Below are 19,268 nucleotides of genomic sequence, written 5' to 3'. Positions count from 1 at the left end.
TCGAACCAATCTATGACCCCTATGTAAATCAGACACTGCCTCCTCAAACTGGTCTGTAAAGCTCAGCACATTCACTGCCAGCCGACCCTTTTCCGCTCGGAGACCTCTATAGAGGAACATGTTTCTCTTTCTCTTCTCCCTATTAAACCTCCGCTCCTAAACTCCTCTTGTGTGTCCGTGTCCTAAATTTTCCTGGCGCTTAACGGCGAACCCCGGGTTTAAACCTCAGACAAAGTAGCTGCTTCATTGTGAAACCACCACCTCTTGAATTCCAAACCATTTTTATCACCCAAAGAAAACCCCATGCCCACTAAGCGATCACTACTGTTGTCCATAATCCCATTCCTGGGGAAACATTAATCTTTCTCTTCTATTACCTGTTTTGGACAAATCACAAAAATGAATGGAACATTTTGTTTCTAACTCCCTTTGCTTAGCATAATATTTTTAATGTTATTCACATCATACCACGTATCAGTACTTCATTCCTTTTCATAGATGAATAATATTTTGTTTATACTACAGTTTGTTTCTCCATTCATACATTGATGCACATTTGGCTTCTTTTCACCTTTTGGCTGTAGTGAACTGTGTTGCTACAAATGTTCGTGTATACTATTTGTTTCATTACCAGCTTTCAGTTTTGGTTGTTTTTTTTTTTTTTCTTTTTTTGAGAGGGAGTTTCGCCTCCCGCGTTCAAGTGATTCTCCTGCCTCAGCCTCCAGCGTAGCTGGGATTACAAGCATGTGCCACCATGCCCAGCTAATTTTGTATTTTTAGTAGAGATGGGGTTTCTCCATGCTGGTCAGGCTGGTCTCAAACTCCCGACCTCAGGTGGTTGGCCCGCCTCGGCCTCCCAAAATGCTGGGATTACAGGCGTGAGCCACCGCGTCCAACCGCGTATTCCACTTCTTTTTGCTGCTGAGACACAATAATTTCAGATGACTTCTCTCTATATTCACTCATTCTGAATACAGCAAGAGTAGGGAGATGAATATTAGGTGCACTTACCTGTGGCTTCAGAGCCTGCACAAACACAATCTCATATATACCACTTCCAAATGGAATACTAATCTGCACATGTAACTTAAAGAGATGCAGGGGTCAACACCCAATTCATGATGGAAAGCATAAGTCACATGTTAATTTGGTGGTCTGTGGTCAAGTGTTCTGTCCCTTTTAAAACTCCTAGTGGCCGGGCGTGGTGGCTCACACCTGTAACCCCAGCACTGTGGGAGGCCAAGGCAGGTGGATCACAAGGTCAGGAGTTTGAGACCAGCCTGGCCAAGATGGCAAAACCCCGTCTCTACTAAAAATACAAAAATCAGCTGGGCACGGTGGCAGGCACCTGCAATCCTAGCTACTGGGGAGGCTGAGGCAGGAGAATCGCTTGAACCCGGAAGGCAGAGGTTGCGGTGAGCCAAGATTGCACCACTGCACTCTAGCTTGGGCCACAGAGCAAGACTCGTCTCAAAAAACAAACAAACAAACAAACAAACCCTAGCAAAATGAAAACTTCTTCTCCAGAGGAGAATAAGTATATGCAGAGGATGGCAGAAATTTGCTTCAAAATACTAAGCACCTGAATTTTGATTCTCCAATTAGGGCCAGCCATAGGCTTCAAACATACTATCTGCCACGGACATTTCAAACACTTTTGGACCTCCAGGATCATAGGGTTTTAGTGGCAGAGAAGCTTACATGGAAGCTGGGACATATTACACAAACTTCTCCTGTCTGGGACAAGTCAAAAAGTTTTTGGGTCACTCATAAAAGTCAGAGTAGCACAGTTGAAACAACAAGTTGCATCCAATATCAAAAATGGCACACTAAGCATTGTGACATTTTCTTTGCTTGTAGGGGGGTGATAAGCCCTATTTGCTCTATACCTTAGAAAATGTATCACTTTAACACACTTAAGATATTACTATGGTGTATACCTGATGAATTAGCATCTGACAATAGTTTGAATATGTATCCCCTCCAAATCTCATGTTGAAATATGACTTCCAGTGTTGGAGGTGGGGAATATTGGAAGGTGCTTGGTCATGGAGGCAGATCCTTCATGAACATTGGTGTCCCCACCATGGTAATGAGTGAGTTCGCACTCTTAATTCACACAAGGGCTGGTTGTTTAAAAGATCGTGGCATAAAAAAATTAAAAATGCACGGAAGTATAAAATGGAAAAATGCCTGCAAATACTCATTGCCAGCAAAGATCAGTAAAAATATTCATTTACACAGTATGTAAACACTTAAAAGAACATAAAACACACAAAGATATTTATTTGATTAGGTTATGAAGGCTAAAAAAAAGCCACATTGTTCTTCTCCTTTTGTTATTGTGTCTAGGTCATCATCTCACTGAGTTCATATTATCATAGGAATAAATGCAATTCACACAAATTCCTGTTCTTGAACACTTGTTCTTTCCATTTTAAAATGGAGTGACATCATCAATGTGGTCTTCTACTTTTTGGAGTTTTAGTGTCATAGGCATAATTTCCTATCCTATGGTTTTCATATCAAACAGTTGCACCTTATACATTCTGGCATGTTCTGCTCTCCAAAAGACATATTTTTACTGCCAGCAATAAAGAGGAGGATTTAAATGTTACTCCTGCCCCCAATATTGAATATATTTGATGAAATTACCAAACTCCATTTTCTCTTCCTGTTTCATAGCGTTGGTGGAAGAATATTGGATAAGAAGGTTGACAAAAGCTGTCCTTCAAATTTAGAATATTTTATACCAGAGAAGTTAAAAAAAAAAAGAAATTGTACAGCAATTAAAAGGCAATCATACCAAGGCCTGCATAGAAATCACAAATCATGATCAATCTAGGATTGACTAAGAAAATTTCTGTCAATGTACATCTTGCACTTTAAAAGTGTTACTGTAAATCTTGCCTTAATACTGTTGAAAACACTTAATTGTGAAATATGCAGTGGTCTGTTATTGCAAAATTAACTAAACCTTTTCAATCTATACTGTGAGAAAAACTACAAAAGATAGTTAAATTTATACCGTATACAAGCAATGGACATTTCATAGAGCCACAAATAATAATCTGACTTCAGAGCACAGTATGGGGAGAAGCCAGGAGCCAAGTGCAATAAAATAATATTCAATGAATATGATAAATCTGATCAAGAAAAAAATTTAAAAGAAAAAATAATAATATGCAAAATATTGCTATGGATTGCAGTACTGAGTTTACTCTGCATTTCAACTCATGATTCCCAGAATTATTTCTTGCAGGCTTCCCTTTTTGGATACACAAAATTGTATCCAAATCCATACATATGTTTTATCCTTTCATTGATTTAACAAACAAGTACTGAACACATACAAAGTGCTAATCTGTGTTAAGGCTGTGACGATTTAGCAGCAAAGAAAGACACATGTAGCTTATATTCTACTGGACATCAATTTTGGCATGTCCACCATTAGAGTCTGGTAAATTCATGGACTCTTACTCTTTCTAAGGCCTGTCTCCTGAATGATAGCCGTAATTATCAAACTTCTGAATAAAGCTTTATTGCACCATTTACAAGGATTCTCCATTATGGTGGTCCTGAGACTTGGGGCACGCTGGGCTATGGCTGAAGCACTGATGTTATCTTAAACAAATGTTTTCCCTCTTGCAAGAATGGGTGAAATTTATCACCAGCATGGATTCAGAGATAAAGTACTCAAAGGGAAGTGCTTACTATGTGCCTCATGTTTTAATGTTTCTCTCCTTTGTGAACTTTCAGATGAGACTGCATTCGTGAAAACTGAGTGAAGACTTTATTGCACCATCACATCACTAAGGTTATTCTCCAATATGAACATTCTGATGAAGTTGAAGACTTGAGGCCTGACTAAAGCACATATCACACTCCCTACACTTCCATGTTTTCTCTCCCATGTGGACCCTCTGATGCATATCAAGATTCAAGCGCCTGTTGTAGCCCTTCCCACAGTCCTCACATTTGTATGGCTTTTCTACACTGTGAACTTTTTCTTGCACTTTAGAGAATGAATTCTGTACAATCTTCTTCCCATGCTCCTCACATTTGAGAGGTGTTTCTCTGCTGTGGCGTCTCTGATGGGTCAGACGAGTTGAGGACCAGCTGAAGCCCTTCCCACACTCATCACATTTGTATGGCTTTTCTCCAGTGTGCACTCTTTGATGAGAATGAAGCTGTGAATTCTGAGTAAATCTTTTCCCACACTCTTCACATTTGAATGGTTTTTCTCCACTGTGCAGTCTCTGATGTTTCAAAAGACACGAGGCCCAGCCAAAACTCTTCCCACATTCCTTACAATTGTATGGTCTCTCTCCTGTGTGGACCTTCTGGTGCATATCAAGATTAAACTTACTATTGTAGCCCTTTCCACACTTCTCACATTTGTATGGCTTTTCTCCAGTGTGAACTCTCTGATGGGAATGAAGATGTGAATTTTGAGTAAACCTCTTCCCACACTCTTCACATTGGAATGGTTTTTCTCCACTGTGGAGTCTCTCATGTTTCAAAAGACATGGGGCCCGACTAAAGCTCTTCCCACATTCCTTACAATTATACAGTTTCTCTCCTGTATGGACACGCTGGTGAAAGTCAAGATCCAACCTCCTTTTGTAGCCCTTCCCACACTCCACACATTTATATGGTTTTTCTCCACTATGGGATCTCTGGTGGGAATAGCATTGTGAATTTGTGTAAAATCCTTTCCCACATTCTTCACATTTGAATGGTTTTTCTCCACTGTGGACTCGCTGATGTTTTAAAAGACACGAGGCCCATCTGAAGCTCTTCCCACACTCTTTACAATTATATGGCTTCTCTCCCGTGTGGACCATATGATGCGTATAAAGATCTCGCCTACAAATAAAGCCTTTTCCACACTCCTCACATTTGTATGGTTTCTCTCCTGTGTGGATCATGTGATGACTATTAAGTGCTGATCTCTGACGAAAGCTCTTACCACACGTATCACATCGGAACGGTTTCTCTCCCGTGTGAACCATGGAATGCCTATTAAGTCTTGATCTACCACAGAAGCTCTTACCACATACATCACATTTGAATGGCTTCTCTCCAGTATGGATTCTCTGATGTTCTTGAAGCTGGGAATCATGAATGAAGGCCTTCCCACATTCCTCACAATTATAAGGTTTCTCTCCTGTGTGTAATTTGCAATGAACATTAAGTGCTGATCTACGACTGAAGCCTTTCCCACATTCCACACATTTGAATGGTTTCTCTCCAGTGTGGACTCTCTGATGAGTTTGCAGATGTGAGCTATGACTGAATTCCTTACCACACACGTCACACTTATAGCGTTTCTCTCCCATGTGGACTCTCTGATGAATACGAAGGGCTGAGATGTAACAAAAGCTTTTTCCACACTCATCACATGTATGAGACTTCTCTCCTGAGTGTAATTGTTGATGAAAATCAAAGAGGGAGACATCACTAAAGGACTGTTTATATCCATTGCCCTGGGAAGATTTCTGTCTTGTGTGAATTACAGATAGTCCTGCCTCAGTCTGGCAGGGGAAATCACCTTCTTTGGAGAACTGAGAGCTATTTATCACCAAGTCTTGAGACCTGGTTAAATCACTTGCAATTTTTTCCCAGATTTGCTGGCAGGACCACTCTTGATTTGTTCCTGCTTCTGAAACAGTCTCCATCTCAGTTTGGATCTTGTCTCCTATCAGAATACAGAATTAAAAGATGAGGACAAGTGAAGCCTTTGTTCAGTGTTATCAAGATTTCACTTAGGCCATGGCATGAAACTCTCATGAGTATAGACAACATTCAGTTTGTATTTTTCAAGTGCACCATAATCTTCGGTTTGGATGAGGCCGATTTTAAACTAAACCAAGTATCATATGTAAAATACTTGGTAGAAATAAAAGACTTATGAAAAACAATAGATGTTGACATGGGTGTGGTGAAAAGAAATGCTTATACACTGCTGGTGTGAATGTAAATTAGTACAACCTCTATGAAAAACAGTATGGAGATTCTCTAAAGAACTAAAAGTGGATCTACCATTTGATCCAGCAATCCCACTACTGTCTACCCAAAGGAAAAGAAGTCATTACATCAAAAGGACACCAGCATGCCTATATTTATTACAACAAAATTCACAATTCACAATTTCAAAGATATGGAACCAACTTAAGTGCCCATCAACCAATGAGTGGATAAAGAAAATATGGTATATATTCACCATGGAATACTATTCAGCCATAAAAAAATACAATAATGTCTTTTGCAGCAACTTGGATGGAACTGGAGGCCATTATTCTAAGTGAAGTAACTCAGGAATGGAAAACCAAATACCGTGTTTTCACTTATAAGTGGGAGTTAAGCTATAGGTATGCAAAGGCATACAGAGTGATATAATGGACTATGGAGACTTAAAATGGGGAGGGTGGAAGGTAGGGTAAGGGATAAAAAGCTACAAGTTGGGTACAATCTACACTACTCAGGTGATGGGTACACTAAAATCTCAGACTTCACCATTAGACAATTCATCCATGTAACCAAAAACCACTATATATTTTAATAAAATAAAAAAAGACTACTGAAATAAAATTTTTAATAAAATAAAAATAAAAGACAATAATAAAATTAATATGATACAAACATTATACCTGCTACTCTTCCTAGTGAATTTCCTAGTCAGTCTAAAATCTTGCATGGTAAATTATGAAACTAATAAATTATGTATATAATAAAATATGAATCAAAACCAACTTTAAAGAAAAGTAATATAATCAATACTTGGTACATTTGTGTTTATATTGTGTATCCTTACAAAGTAAAGATATTAACCTTACTCAAAATGAGGTCTGGATGTTTTCCTCAGGATCTGAGACGTAATGTCTAGGAGTTGATGCCTGAGGAGAGTGTCTTTGTTTGCTTGAGAGTAAAACTAGGTCACTGGAAAGTGAAACAATATGATTTAGGGTTGTGGCTGGCCACGCCTTTGGGGGTTGGTGCCCCCTATGTCACAAAGAGCAACATGACTTAAGGTGAGGCTTTAGGTTATATGGAATCAGTGGCCCAGGAGACTGACTAGTCACATGGGAATCAATCAACAAATAATGGCTATGTAATGCAGCCTCAAAAATTACTTGTAAAACCAGGGCTCGGCTGGGCGCGGTGGCTCATGCCTGTAATCCCAGCACTTCGGGAGGCCAAGGCGGGCAGATCACGAGGTCAGGAGATCCAGACCATCCTGGCTAACATGGTGAAACCCCGTCTCTACTAAAAATACAAAAAAATTAGCCGGACATGGTGGCAGGCGCCTGTAGTCCCAGCTACTCGGGAGGCTGAGGCAGGAGAATGGCGAGAACCCAAGAGGCAGAGCTTGCAGTGAGCTGAGATCGCGCCACTGCACTCCAGCCTGGGTGACAGAACGAGACTCCCTCTCAAAAAAAAAAAACAGGGCTCAGGTGAGCTTCCCTGATTCGCTGTACTCTCTACGTCACACCTTAATTCTGGGAATGTAACACATCCTACTCTATTAGGAGAATACAATACAAGATCCTCATTTGGTACTTCCCAGAACTGTTTCTTATTTTTCTCTTGGTGAAATGTAATGTGCATCTCTACCCTGTAAATATCCGTAACTTTTGGTATAAAAGCATTCAGTGAGTTCTGCTTATCTTTCTAGGTAATTACTGAATGTGAAGGTAGTTTTGGGAAATCCCCACACTTGTAGTTGGTGTGAAGTGAGAGCGATCTTCTGTAAACTCATGCTCTAAACTGTGTAGCCGGTTAAACTCTTCACAATAATATCAAAGGCCTAGGAGTGTTTATATCTACATATTCATAATATTCCTACACAAGAATTTTACATAACATGTATCTCTAATTTTATTTTTCTGTAGATATGAACAATAATTTGGTTAAATGAAATAGGTAAGAAACAGACAACCAGTTTTGATGGGAATCTGAAAGGTTGGACCTGACAGGGGTATACAAAGGGTGATGCTCCTAATGAGACAATGAAAGGTGGTGAGAACACTTGGGATAAAAAGAATGCCTGAGGGGTCATGCCCTGGTTGGTTCCATGTGGGCATATTAGACTCTCATAAAAAAAAAAAAAAAAGAGCAGAGGCTAGGCACAGTAGCTCACGTCTTTAATCTCAGCACTTTGAGAGGCCAAGGCGGGTGGATCGCTTGAGCCCAGGAGTTGGTGACCAGCCTGATTAACATGGTGAAACCTGTCTCTACTAAAAATACAAAAATTAGCCAGGTGTGGTGGCACACGCCTATAATCCCAGCTACGTGGGAGGCTGAGGTATGAGAATCATGTGAACCCAGGAGGCGGAGGTTGCCGTGAGCTGAGATGATGCCAATGCTCTCCAGCATGGGTGACAGAGTGAGACCCTGTCTCAAAAAAATAAAAAAGAAGAAAAAAGAGGGCAGAAAATATATGATATAGATAAAAACTCCTTTATACTTATTTCCAAATGGAAGAATATAGACAAAAAGTGAGCTGTAAAATAAATTTAAAACCTTCTAATGAGCAGTTAGAAAAAAAGAACTAGAAAAGAAATGATCACATCTTCATGACAAGCAAGAAAGGTATCATTTCATGAAATGCCTACTGAAGTAACCCATAGACATCTACATGTATGAAAAATGTTTGTCCTGGTTATGGTGAAAGATGTATTTCTTACTATGACTCACACTCATAAAAATGTTGAAAACTTTGGTCAGGATATTACCAAGTCCTAAATTAAGTCAGTCAAATGGAAAGTTAACTTCCAAGGTTGAATCTTGGAAAAACAGTAATAGTTAAATGTGTACCCAATGGTACACACTGGAATATGGATATTATACACACTGCTACTTAAGAGGTTTTTGGGGAGAAGAGAGTCTCTTTCACGATGTTGATATTTTGAGAGGGCAGTTTCCTGATTCCTTCCAAGTTATAAAGTTGAAAATAGAGCACTAGGTCTCTAAAAAGTAAAGGAAAAATTATGTTGTAAAATCTATATTCTTTTATGTTTTTAACAATTAAATTTGTATATAATGAAGATGCAGAAATATACATATTTTTGAACAAAGATGACCAGAAATATAGGCAATGTTCAGCTGCGTGAATTGTGTTGCTGTCTTCCTCATTCTTCCCCATCCAGGAGAAGGAGAAACCTGGCGTCAGTGACGTGCATGCAGACTTTGGAAAGGCAAATGGGCTGCAGGTGGGTAAATCTCTCAAAGGAAAGCTAGCTGGGAAGCTGGTTATTATCTGACACATCACTAAATGGAGAATTTTTTCCCCTTGTAGAAGAGCTGTCTCACTAGTAGACATCAGAATGCTCATTCAAAAATGATTTCTTTCCAGAAATGAATATGCTTCCTACGAAAAGCTCCAGGATAAGTCACATGGAAGGCATATAGCTCAGTATGGTAATAAAAAGAATGCTTAGAAGTTTCCATGGGATGTGCGTCCACTGTAAACACACAATGCAATCAAATAACGGAATCTAAGAATGTCATAATTAAATGCATGGCCATTGGAAGACAAAAAACATGTTCTGCAATATCTCTCTTTCACCATAGTTTGTGTTTCACTTATTAGCTCTCTCCATAATTCCAGGAGACAGTGAAGTCACCCCATTCATTAGTTTATATATCAGGTTAACAAAAATTTGGAAACCTGCCATGTACCAGGACTATTCTAGGCACTGAAAATACAGCCATGAAGAGTTAAAATTCCTTAGACATTACGGTCCAGCATGTAGAAGTGACAGATAAACAGAAGTATGTAAGACTTGGTACAAGAGAGCACAAGAAGAATCAAAATAGAGCGGAATTATAAAGAGAGTGGTTTGGGATGGCTTCTCTCATGACTTTAAAACTGAAAAGAAACTTGAATAACTGAAGGAGATGCCAGGAGGTTTTGAGGTGACAGAGTATCCCAATGACTGAGATGAGCAAGCAAGGGCTGAGACAGAAGCTTCTGTAGAGACAGAATAATGGTTCCTAAAAGATGTCCACATCCAGTCCCCAGGACCTATGATCATGTTGTTATACAGCAGGGGAACAGAGGTTGTAGATGCAATTAAGGTTGCTAGTCAGTTAACCAGAGAACAGAAAGATCATCCTGGATTATCCAGGAGTGATCAAAGCAATTACAAGGGCCCCATAACGTGAAAGAGGAAGGCATAAGAAGAGTGGCAGAGGGAGCGTGACTATGGGGATGCAAGTTGCTGCCTTCGAAGATGGAGGAAGGGAAGCAAGAGCCAAGGAGTGTGGACAGTGCCTAGACACTGATAAGCCAAAGTAAAGGCTTCTCACCAAGAGCATCCAGAAAACATGAAGCCCTACAGACAACTTGGTAATTGCCCAGTGAGATGTATCAGACTTCATCCCTAAAGACCACAAAAATAATAAATGTTTGTCACTCAGTCTGCTCAGTCTGTGGTCACTGGGTACCAGCAAAAGGCAACACTGTGTCCTTGGGAGGACAGAGAAACAGCAGGGAGAATGAAGTGGCTGGTAAAGACAGAGCAAGAAGGAGAGGACAGGAGATGTAATTAGAGAGGTGGCAGGGAGGGGATGAAGAGCAGATCACAGGGTCTCTAAAAGTCAATTAAAGAGGTTGTAACTTTAATAAAAATAAGCCAAACAGGCTTTTGAGCTGAGGAATGGCAATCTGACTTACATTTCCTAAGGATCACTTTAGCTGCTATGAGAACAGATGTCAGGATGGGAAGGCGGGCAGCAGGGCCACCAGGTGTAAGACCGTTGTCAATAATCCAAGAAAGAGGTTTGGCCATTTAAGCCAGGGTAATGGATTTGAGCATGGACAGAAGTAAAACAGGTGGAAGAGATGTACAGGGATTCATAGTTGCTTGATTCTTACCTGAATTCCCTTCCCTTTGGGTTGCTGTCTTCATCATCCAAATCTTTTCCTCCCTTAGGAAGTGGAAAGTATCCCTGTGGAATGCTTGATGTCCTGTGAACAGGCAAACTTTCATGCTTAATCCCAACACATTCTAGGTAATATCAAGGTAAAATTTACTAGAAATTTAGGTTCTCACTGCACACTCAAACTTGAACCACAGGTTCAAGTTACTAATTAAGACTTGAAACTTTGTACCCTAGGATACAAAGCCACTTCTGGGGCCTGACGTTCTGTTACAGAGGGTGCCTGTCCTCACCCACTGAGAGCAGGTTCCTGAAGTTCTCCAGCATCACATCTCGATACAGCTTCCTCTGAGCAAGGTCCAGTAGCCCCAGCTCTTCCTCAGTGAAGACCACAGCCACGTCCTTGAAGGTCATTGCCTCCTATAGCATCAAACATATGCAATCTCAACCTCATGACCAACGATTCCTGGGAGAGGGGTGGCACTGAGCAGACAGAGGGGGGGGGGTGGGAAGTTGTTTTGGATCTTGAGAGACATAGGTTAACTCATAGATTTCCTACTCATTCTGTCTGACAATGACTGATTTTCCTGAGTTCCACCAGAAACACAGAGATGAAAAAGACCTCCTGTATTTTTACTTCGTGCAATCATTGAGTCTTCTTGTAAGTAACCCTCTAGGACTCTAAATGTGGCGTCCTGGGCTACACATATATATGTTTTGATAAATCTTGACAATCACCTTCAGCAACATTTAGCAATTCAGTCCTGACTTTGTTTGATAATGCCCATTGTCTTCCTCTCTCAAACTTGAACCCTGGATGTTATTGTTTTTCTTCAACATTTGCCAAACTGACAAGCTTATGGTGACATGTTTGAGTAGTTATGCAGTGAGTCCTCTGTACTCTCCAGGCAAAAACTACATACATTAATTGCAACACTGAATGTCATGATCTGCAGCCAGCGTGCCTCAGAGCACATATATAAGGCTCTGTTCCTTCCCAGTCATGTGACCTTGGACAGGTTGGCCTGAATGCATTACTTTCCTCTCTATATAATGATCATCACATGATATAGTTTTCAAATAATTAAACAGTGGAATATGTATATGTTACTGGGGAAAAGTGTGTAGCACAGACTGAATACTTAAACATTAGCTGTTTTTCTTTTTGTTAATTATTGTTGATTTTATCTCATGTCTGCATAGTGTTCCATGGAACTAATCTATTGTTATTCTAAGTAATGAATATTTAATTTTATATCTTTTCCATGATTACCAATCCAATAAAGAACATCATTTCAGGTAGATCTTACTCTCCTATTTAAAGTAAGTTTTAAATAACAAAATGTCAGAAAATAAGAATGTTTAAAATTATGATTATGTCATGTTTTCTCAATTTTTTTTTTTTACCTAACTTCAAAATCTTTCAAGGGGATACATTATTCTGGTTTTTCTTAACATAGCCAAAAGCAGGTTATCAATTTTCCCATTACTTTGGTAATCTGATTAGGAAGAAATTGTTTTTTTTCTTTTGTAGAGATAGAGTCTTGCTATGTTTCCCAGGATGGTCTTGAGCTCCTGGTTTCAAACAATCCTCCTTCCTAAGCCTCCTAAAGTGCCAGGATTATACGTGTGAGTCACAGGCCTGGCCATGATTTTGTTTTATTATTCTCACTTATTTGATTATAAATGAATACCACCATCTTTTCAAATATTTATTGACATCTGTTTTTCTCCTTCTATACATTCCTGGTAATGTCCTTTATTCGTATTTCTTTGGATTTTCTTCCCTAGTCTGGGCATAAGATTCTTATTTTGGATTGTATCTTTTTTTAGATATCCAAATGGTAAATATTTTCACCTTAGACTGTTACATTTTCTGGTAACATTGTGTAAGGCATCTTTTCCCATAATGAATTTTAAAATGTTCTATAACGATTGTGGTAATCGCTGTCCTTGGGTGCCTGAAGTGCTGGGGGCCATGGAGGAGGTACCACGACAAGAAGAGAAGATGCCCCCCTCCCAAGGTAGGTCCAGGGAGAAGCGATGCCACCTGTGGACGTCATCACTCAACAGGACACTCCAGACACCCACACCACAGGGCACAGTTCCCTCAATGGAGAATTCTCTTTCTTTTTCTCTTTCAACTAAGTAAAAAGGCTAAAATGGCTAATATTCTTGACCCTTGGTCTCCTGTCTGAACCCGAGCAGGTTTCTCATATTTCATGTGTTTAAGAGGAAGATAAGAATAGCCTCATTCAGCTGTTCTGAGGAGTAAATGAAGAAACGAAACACAAATGACTGGCAAATCTTCTAGTATCATGCACAAAAAATGTAGGTTAGGCTGGGCGCGGTGGCTCACGCCTGTGAATCCCAGCACTTTGGGAGGCCGAGGTGGGTGGATCACCTGAGGTCAGGAGTTCGAGACCAACGTGACCAACATGGAGAAAGCCAGTCTCTACTAAAAATACAAAATTAGGCATGGTGACGCATGCCTGTAATCCCAGCTACTCGGGAGGCTGAGGCAGAAGAATCCCTTGAACCTGGGAGGTGGAGGCTGCAGTGAGCCGAGATCGCACCATTGCACTCCAGCCTGGGCAACAAGAGGGAAACTCCATCTCAAAAAAAAAAAAAAAAAATTAGCTTACATATTACTTTGGTCAAATTCCTTAATATATAAAGGAATAAAGAAAGACCAGTAAATAAAAGACACAGAAGGCATGACTCAGGCATGGGGGAAAGAGAATCTAGCTCTTCCTGTGTGGAAACTTCCAGCAATCCTTGGGTGAAGCCACAGTTACAGCCTGCTGTGATGTGCCACATATGGATACTCTATCTACAAAACAGCCAACGTGGCACACATCAAAAGTAGCCTTTCAAAACTGAGTTCCTGGTGTCTGGGAGTATAAAGTAATTAAAAGGAACATCGATTAAATGGGAATATGGTGCAACCATTAAAAATGAACATTATATAATATTAAATACAAAGAGTGCAATTTAAATTAGATTAATATCACCAACACAAATACAGTTATGAATGTACATGAGGAAGAGTATCACAGGATAAAAATAGCTAATGTGTGAGCAGAGAAGTAGTATAATGAAATAATTATCCATTCCTACAATCTTGTCTACTCCATAGAATAAATGATACAAGAAAACAAGAAGTAAAAACAAATGCAAAATCCACTCAAAAGTAACAAAGGAAGTACATGGTACACAAGAGATCCTCAAATGTCTGTTTTTCTCCTTGAGTCTTCCCAAGACAGAGAAAAACTTGTGACAATCTAAGTACTGAGAGGGAATTTTAAGAGTAATAGAAGCAAGTCCTACCCACCTTGAACGTGGTCATTTTCCCTCTTACTTCTGGAAACTTGCAGAGTCCTGAGTGATGCAGTTCGTGGGAAAGCAGAATTGTGCCTGCAAAGTGCCAGGAAAGGCAGAAAAAGAGACATGAAAAGGTGGCCAGGGATGCCACCCACTAACAGGGATGTGTATTGTGAATTGGCACATGAATGCTCACAGCAGCATTAATCATAAAAACCCAAAACAGCACAACCAAAATGCCCTCCTGTGGCTAAATGAATAGACAAATCATGGTCTATCCATACAACGGAATCTTATTTGGAAATTTAAAGAAATTAAGTACTGACTCATGTTACAACATACATGAACCTTTGAGATATCATTGCTAAATGAAAGAAGCCAGTTACAAAGGACTACATATTGCAGGATTCCATTTCTATAAAATGTCTGGGTGGGAAAATGCATAGAGAAAACTGATTAGTGATTGCTTCAGATCTGAGTGAGAATGAAGTCTAACCATAAGTAGGCAGGAGGAAATCAATATGAGCATGAAATGATCACCGAATTGTGGTGATGGTTACTCCATTCAGCAAACTGTCAAATGATCACTGGATGTACACCTGATATAAGTAAGTTCTATGATACAATAGGTTGGAAAAAATAATTGTTAACGTACACGTCATTTAACTTAACAAGAGTCAATTCTAAGGCCATACTGATAGAATATTTGTAGTTGAACAAAGAATAAATGGAGGAGAAGGTCATTTTACAGCTGAATGCCCACTAATAATGTTATCTATTCCTAAGAAACTTTATTCTTTTCAATTTTTTTAAGTAACTTTATAGTGGAGAAATCTGAAAGACAGCATCTCGGCCAAGTGGACAAAGTTGAGATCACCAATGAACAGACAAAGTGACATCACTTGGACCCTGTTATGTTGCAATGAAAAGGACATTTCAGCACTTCTGTGGTATTCCTACCAACAATGCATAATCTGAACCCGCATTTCACCACTTCTGTGGTATCCCTACCAACAATGCATAATCTGAACCCGCACACGAATTACATCAGACACAACTCCAAATGAATGCCTTTCTCCAAAATAACTTGCCTATACTCTTCAAAAATATCAAGCATAGAAAGACAAAGGGTGTAGAATCCTCAAGATTAAAGATTATGGAAATGTGACAATTAAAGGCAATGCATAAAATTAGACTGTGAACACGGGTGGTGGTGGCAGATGGGTAGGGGACACTTGTAAGAACCTTAAGTGAAAAATAGAACAAATTTAAATATAGAACTGCAGAGTACATAACATGAAGTTAGGTAATATGTTATCTAGCACTGTATAATAGATAATACAATAAACTACTATTAGCAGTCTTTGGATAGATATCTAATATTTAATAAATAACATTATCTGGTATACAATCTAAAATTATCTAATATGTTATGTGAAACCATATACTAGGTCTTCCTAAATTCCTCTTACCAAGACAGCCCCTGGTACGTGGGCTTCCTTGCTGCAGAAAGCTATAATCAGCTGTCTCTGGTTACAGGTATGTTTCTGGTGGTATTCAGCTGATGGTCATCAACAAAACAAACAGGAAAAATGCAAACACTTGGCAAACGTGGGTAAAGAGTAAATAAGAATTTCTTAGGCTACTTTTGCAACTTTTCTATAGGTTTCAAATGATATGAAAATAAAAAGTTTTATAATTTTAGGAAACAGTCGTAGGAAAAATAACAATAATGAGATTAATGAGTGTGATATAACATGATAATTCACTAGTTTAGTCTCTGTCAGTATTTGGAAATTTCCATAGTTAAACACATAAGGGGGAAATATTAAGAAAAAAATAATAAAAATTTTTAAATGTTCATAAATAAACCTATAAATATACAAAAAGAAAGAAACACATTACAAGCTTAACAGTTGCTATCTTTACATCATGGATTCGTGGGTAATAAAAATATTTTGTTCTTTTTTTTTTTTTTTTGAGACGGAGTCTCGCACTGTCGCCCAGGCTGGAGTGCAATGGCGGATCTCGGCTCACTGCAACCTCCGCCTCCCAGATTCAAACGATTCTCCTGCCTCAGCCTCCCGAGTAACTGGGATTACAGGCGCCCACCACCACGCCCAGCTAATTTTTGTTAATTATTTTTTAGTAGAGACGGGGGTTTCACCATGTTGGCCAGGCTGGTCTCGAACCCCTGACCTCGTGATCCGCCCGCCTAGGCCTCCCAAAGTGCTGGGATTACAGGCGTGAGCCACCGCGCCAGGCCCATTTTGTTCTTAATAAAGAAAAATAGAATGCTCTGCAATGACATGGTTCTATAAGAGTACAAAATATTTGTAATGATTGAAACAAAATAGTTGACATTTTTAGAAACTCAGAAAATTTCAAGCCCCTAAGTCTTGCTTTCCCCACCTAAGTCCAACTAGTTCCTCTGCCTCAAAGACAACGTATCCCAAGAGAAGATCAAATCAGGCTCTGACCCAGACTGCTTAGGTTCCAACCCCAGCTCCACCTCTCACTAGTCGGGTGCCTATGCGCTCTGTGTCTCACTTTCGTTTTTAAAATAGAAAAAAGCAATACTTCTCCACAGAGCCACGGTGTGGCGTAAATTTATTTGTATAAAGCCCTTAGAATGAAGTTACTAATTAAGACTTAATTATTATCGACCCCCATGCCCGAGGACACAACCTATATACACTCTCGGTTGGGGTGAGCATCTCGGTCAAAGAGCCAAGGACCACTCACGTAGAGCTTTGCCCTCAGAAGCCAAGAAGTCCCTCCCTGCATCTCTTTTGGAAAGGTCGGGTTGGGGAAGGAGAAAGCTGTGAAACACCCTGACCGCGTCGCCATCCCCCATAAAAGTTAAATGCTCCTTTCCCTTCATGAAAGTGGACGCAACCCTCGCTCTCCTAAAAAGAGGTCAGAAGGCTTCCGGGATCATCCAGCGTCCTGCAGGGATCAGGGAGAAGGGCCGAGGCCCCTGCAGCTGGAGCTCTGACCCCACTCGGGGACGTGACAGGCTTCGTGGGAAATTAACAAGAGTCCACCAGTCACCAAGTGACAGGGACTGCTTTAAGGCTCTCATTTGTGTTACCTCTTCCAGTTCCCAAAACGATTCCATTAGGATGGTCCCAAAGTCCCCATTTTAAAGAACAGTAACGGGAAACCCAAGGAGATTAACACCCCAACGTTATATCGCGAAGAAGTGGCCACGCGCGTGGGGTGCAGGGGGCGGAGTGGGCGAACTCAGAGCCCCGGAACCCCTGAAACCAGGTGAGATGCGACCCAACCAAGTACCAGTGCCCCGGGACGCGAGGACAGACCCAAGCCCAAGAAGGTGCCACGGACGAGAACGTAAACAGCGGCCCTTGCCCCTCCAAACCTCTACTCTCCCACGAGGCCCCTTTTCCCCTAATTCGATCACCAGTTCTTTGAGGATCCAATGCGTAGGTCCAGAAAATTCAGAAGGGTCCGCAACGCGAGGAACTGCCCCAAACTATCTCGGAAAAACCGCAGCAACCTCAGTCCCCGAGCGGAAGTGTCCGCGACTCCACTGAGTGTTTGGACTCCACTTCCCAGAATTCCCCGGGACCCGCCAGCCGGAGCCAAACTGACCGCGACTCTACTGAGCGTCTGGACTACACTTCCCAGAATTCCCTGGGATCCACCTGCCAGAGCTAAACCGACCGCGAGTCCACTGAGCGTCTGGACTGTACTCTTGCAGCATCACTCTCCAGGGGAAGTGTTGAAGACTACTGAGAAGCCCTTGACCACTCTTCCCACGGGGAACGAATCTCGTATCCCCGAGCGCCTGTTGGGAAATGTGGACTTCTACCCTGAGAGTCGTCCTTCCCTCTCCCTGGGTGCCCAAGAGAAAATAATCGTATAGAAAGGAATTCCTGAAGTCTAAACGCCTCTAGTGATGACAGGAGTGTTACTGGAAAGGGAACAAGCGAGATGATACACTCTTCAAATAAGTTTTGCCAGTGGTAAGAAATGGCATGTAGTTTTAATTTATAACTCTTGTAAAAATGGCATATTCTTGCATATTTTCAGGTGTCATTATTACATTTTTTGTAAATTGTCCAGATGTTTTGCCCACTTTCTTATTGAGTTTTTGGTTTTATCCCCACTTTTCAAGCACTGTTTTTATATTCATGATATTAACATTGTATCTCGCAAATATTTTCTCAACAAAAACGTTTGTTTTTTTCTTTATTGTTTTATCTATGCAAAACATTTTAACGTATTTTATTATGGAAAACATCTCTATTGAGGTGTAATGCACAAAACGTGAAATTCACCATTTTAGGATATATGTAGTACAAATAAAAAGTTAGGAAGCATTTTCATCACCCCAAAGACCCCATACCCACTAAGCAGTCACTGTCTAACATTAATCTCTGTCCTATTGAATTACCTATTGTGGACATTTCATATAAATGGAATTATACACTATGGAACCTTTTGTTTCTGACACCTTTCACTTAGCATACTGCTTTTTTTTTTTTTTTTTTTTTTTTTTTTTTTTTTTTTTTTTTGAGACAGAGTCTCACTCTGTGGCCAGGCTGGAGTGCAGTGGCACGATCTTAGCTCACTGCAACCTCCGCCTCCCAGGTTCAAGTGATTCTCCTGCCTCAGCCTCCCGAGTAGCTGGGACTACAGGCGCTTGCCACCATGCCCGGCTAATTTTTCTGTATTTTTAGTAGAGACGGGGTTTCACCATGTTAGCCAGGATGGTCTCGATCTCTTGACCTCATGATCCTCCCGCCTCGGCCTCCCAAAGTGCTGGGATTACAGGCGTGAGCCACCGCGCCCGGCCAGCATACTGCTTTTAAAGTTCATCCACATCACAGCATGTACCAGTACTTCATAATATTTTATGTTTATGCTACGATTTGGTTTTTTTGTTTGTTTGCTTTGTCTTGTTTTGTTTTGAGATGGGGTTTCCCTCTTGATGCCCAGGCTGGAGTGCAATGACACGATCTCAGCTCACTGCAACCTCCACCTCCCGGGTTAAAATGATTCTCCTGCCTCAGCCTCCCAAGTAGCTGGGA

At 40.5% G+C, this 19,268-nt stretch overlaps 1 protein-coding gene and 1 long non-coding RNA gene across 2 annotated transcripts; one reads left to right on the top strand and one right to left on the bottom strand.

Moving 5' to 3' along the window:
* Positions 1-3,516: 3,516 nt before the first annotated feature.
* ZNF224 (zinc finger protein 224) lies at positions 3,517-17,774 on the bottom strand. The gene is made up of 4 exons (XM_063658089.1): positions 14,222-17,774; positions 11,181-11,307; positions 10,883-10,975; positions 3,517-5,701 (listed from the first exon to the last, which is right to left on the bottom strand). The coding sequence occupies exons 1-4, from the start codon at positions 14,234-14,236 to the stop codon at positions 3,819-3,821; spliced, it is 2,118 nt and encodes a 705-aa protein (XP_063514159.1). The 5' UTR covers positions 14,237-17,774; the 3' UTR covers positions 3,517-3,818.
* On the top strand, positions 7,052-10,662 carry LOC129019941 (uncharacterized). The gene is made up of 3 exons (XR_008495739.1): positions 7,052-7,457; positions 9,153-9,215; positions 9,359-10,662. It is a non-coding gene; the product is annotated as an uncharacterized LOC129019941 (long non-coding RNA).
* Positions 17,775-19,268: the final 1,494 nt, after the last annotated feature.

Source organism: Pongo pygmaeus, chromosome 20, assembly GCF_028885625.2.
Source record: "Pongo pygmaeus isolate AG05252 chromosome 20, NHGRI_mPonPyg2-v2.0_pri, whole genome shotgun sequence".
In the NCBI taxonomy this organism is placed as follows: domain Eukaryota; kingdom Metazoa; phylum Chordata; class Mammalia; order Primates; family Hominidae; genus Pongo; species Pongo pygmaeus.
Note: the sequence above shows the minus strand (reverse complement) of the source record. Positions and strands in the feature narration are given on the sequence as shown.

What these genes read in the sequence shown, in the direction of transcription:
- ZNF224 (XM_063658089.1), bottom strand. An exon ending in CAGGAACCTGCTCTCAGTGG is followed by an intron (nt 10,976 to 11,180) that starts GTGAGGACAGGC and finishes GCCTGTTCACAG; the next exon opens with GACATCAAGCATTCCACAGG. An exon ending in CCAAAGGGAAGGGAATTCAG is followed by an intron (nt 5,702 to 10,882) that starts GTAAGAATCAAG and finishes GTATTCTGATAG; the next exon opens with GAGACAAGATCCAAACTGAG.